Source organism: Oryzias melastigma, linkage group LG2 (assembly GCF_002922805.2).
Source record: "Oryzias melastigma strain HK-1 linkage group LG2, ASM292280v2, whole genome shotgun sequence".
In the NCBI taxonomy this organism is placed as follows: domain Eukaryota; kingdom Metazoa; phylum Chordata; class Actinopteri; order Beloniformes; family Adrianichthyidae; genus Oryzias; species Oryzias melastigma.
Genome location: NC_050513.1, coordinates 1,466,339 through 1,467,290, shown reverse-complemented (window position 1 = coordinate 1,467,290; position 952 = coordinate 1,466,339). Strand labels below are relative to the sequence as shown.

Sequence of the window (952 nt, the reverse complement as noted above, 5' to 3'; positions counted from 1 at the left end):
AACAAAAAAAATTTCCCTAAACACTCCGCCACTAAATGAATTTAGGATCAAAAATACGGAGAAAAGCTGTAGCTAGCAGGCTACTTTAGCATGTACCGCGAGCGGGTCACTCACCTCCGGGTTCTGGTTCTGTACGTCCATGACTGCGTTCACCGGCTGGTCCAAATGAGAGATTTCGAACTTTAAAAAGCTTAAGGTTAAGGGTACCAAACTGACTGCTGCTCAGCGAACGACCCAAACGTCTAAACTGCCTGTAGACCGTGACGGTCAAACGGACTGAACATGAACGCAACATCAAAACTTCCTGAACATGAACGCAACATCAAAACTCACTGAACCTGAACGCAACATTAAAACGGACTGAACCTGAATTCAACTGTAAAACGGACTGAACCTGAACGCAACATTAAAACGGACTGAACCTGAATTCAACTATAAAACGGACTGAACCTGAACGCAACAGTAAAACGGACTGAACCTGAACGCAACATCATTTTATAAACTAAATTAAAATAAGTTGGTAATATTTACTAGAAGGCTCGTTTAAATCAGGGGTCTCCAAACTTTTTCTAATGAGGGCCACATAACTGTTTTCTTCTCTGATGGGGGGCCGGGGTCGGTGAGTAAGTAACAGAAAAGGTCTCACAATCACAGGGTGTGTCTAAACATAACAATTATGTATTTTCAGAAAGCCACACAAATCATATTTTTAGCAAATCCCTTCCTGTAATCTTCACGTAATAAATACCCCTAAAACATTTCAAAGATGAAACTGCTACAGAGGGAACCTTCTCCCGTCGTGGTTCTTTTAGGACACTGGATGACTGCAGCTCCTCACACAGGGCTCTTCTTAACCATCTGGATCTTTCTGCTTCCAAGAGACTCTTTAGGTTATTTTGTTGTTTAATTTAAGTTATCAATAACTATATAAACCGATGCACAAAATAAATAA

General features: G+C 40.8%; 1 protein-coding gene across 1 annotated transcript in view; it reads right to left on the bottom strand.

Annotated features, from left to right (window-relative positions):
• Positions 1–422, bottom strand: part of LOC112136817 (protein boule-like) — a 9,829-nt gene extending 9,407 nt beyond the window's left edge. The window contains exon 1 of the mRNA XM_024258737.2: positions 115–422. Within this exon, the coding sequence (XP_024114505.1) occupies positions 115–141 (27 nt within the window). The 5' untranslated portion in view covers positions 142–422. The remainder of the gene's footprint in view (positions 1–114) is intronic.
• Positions 423–952: the final 530 nt, after the last annotated feature.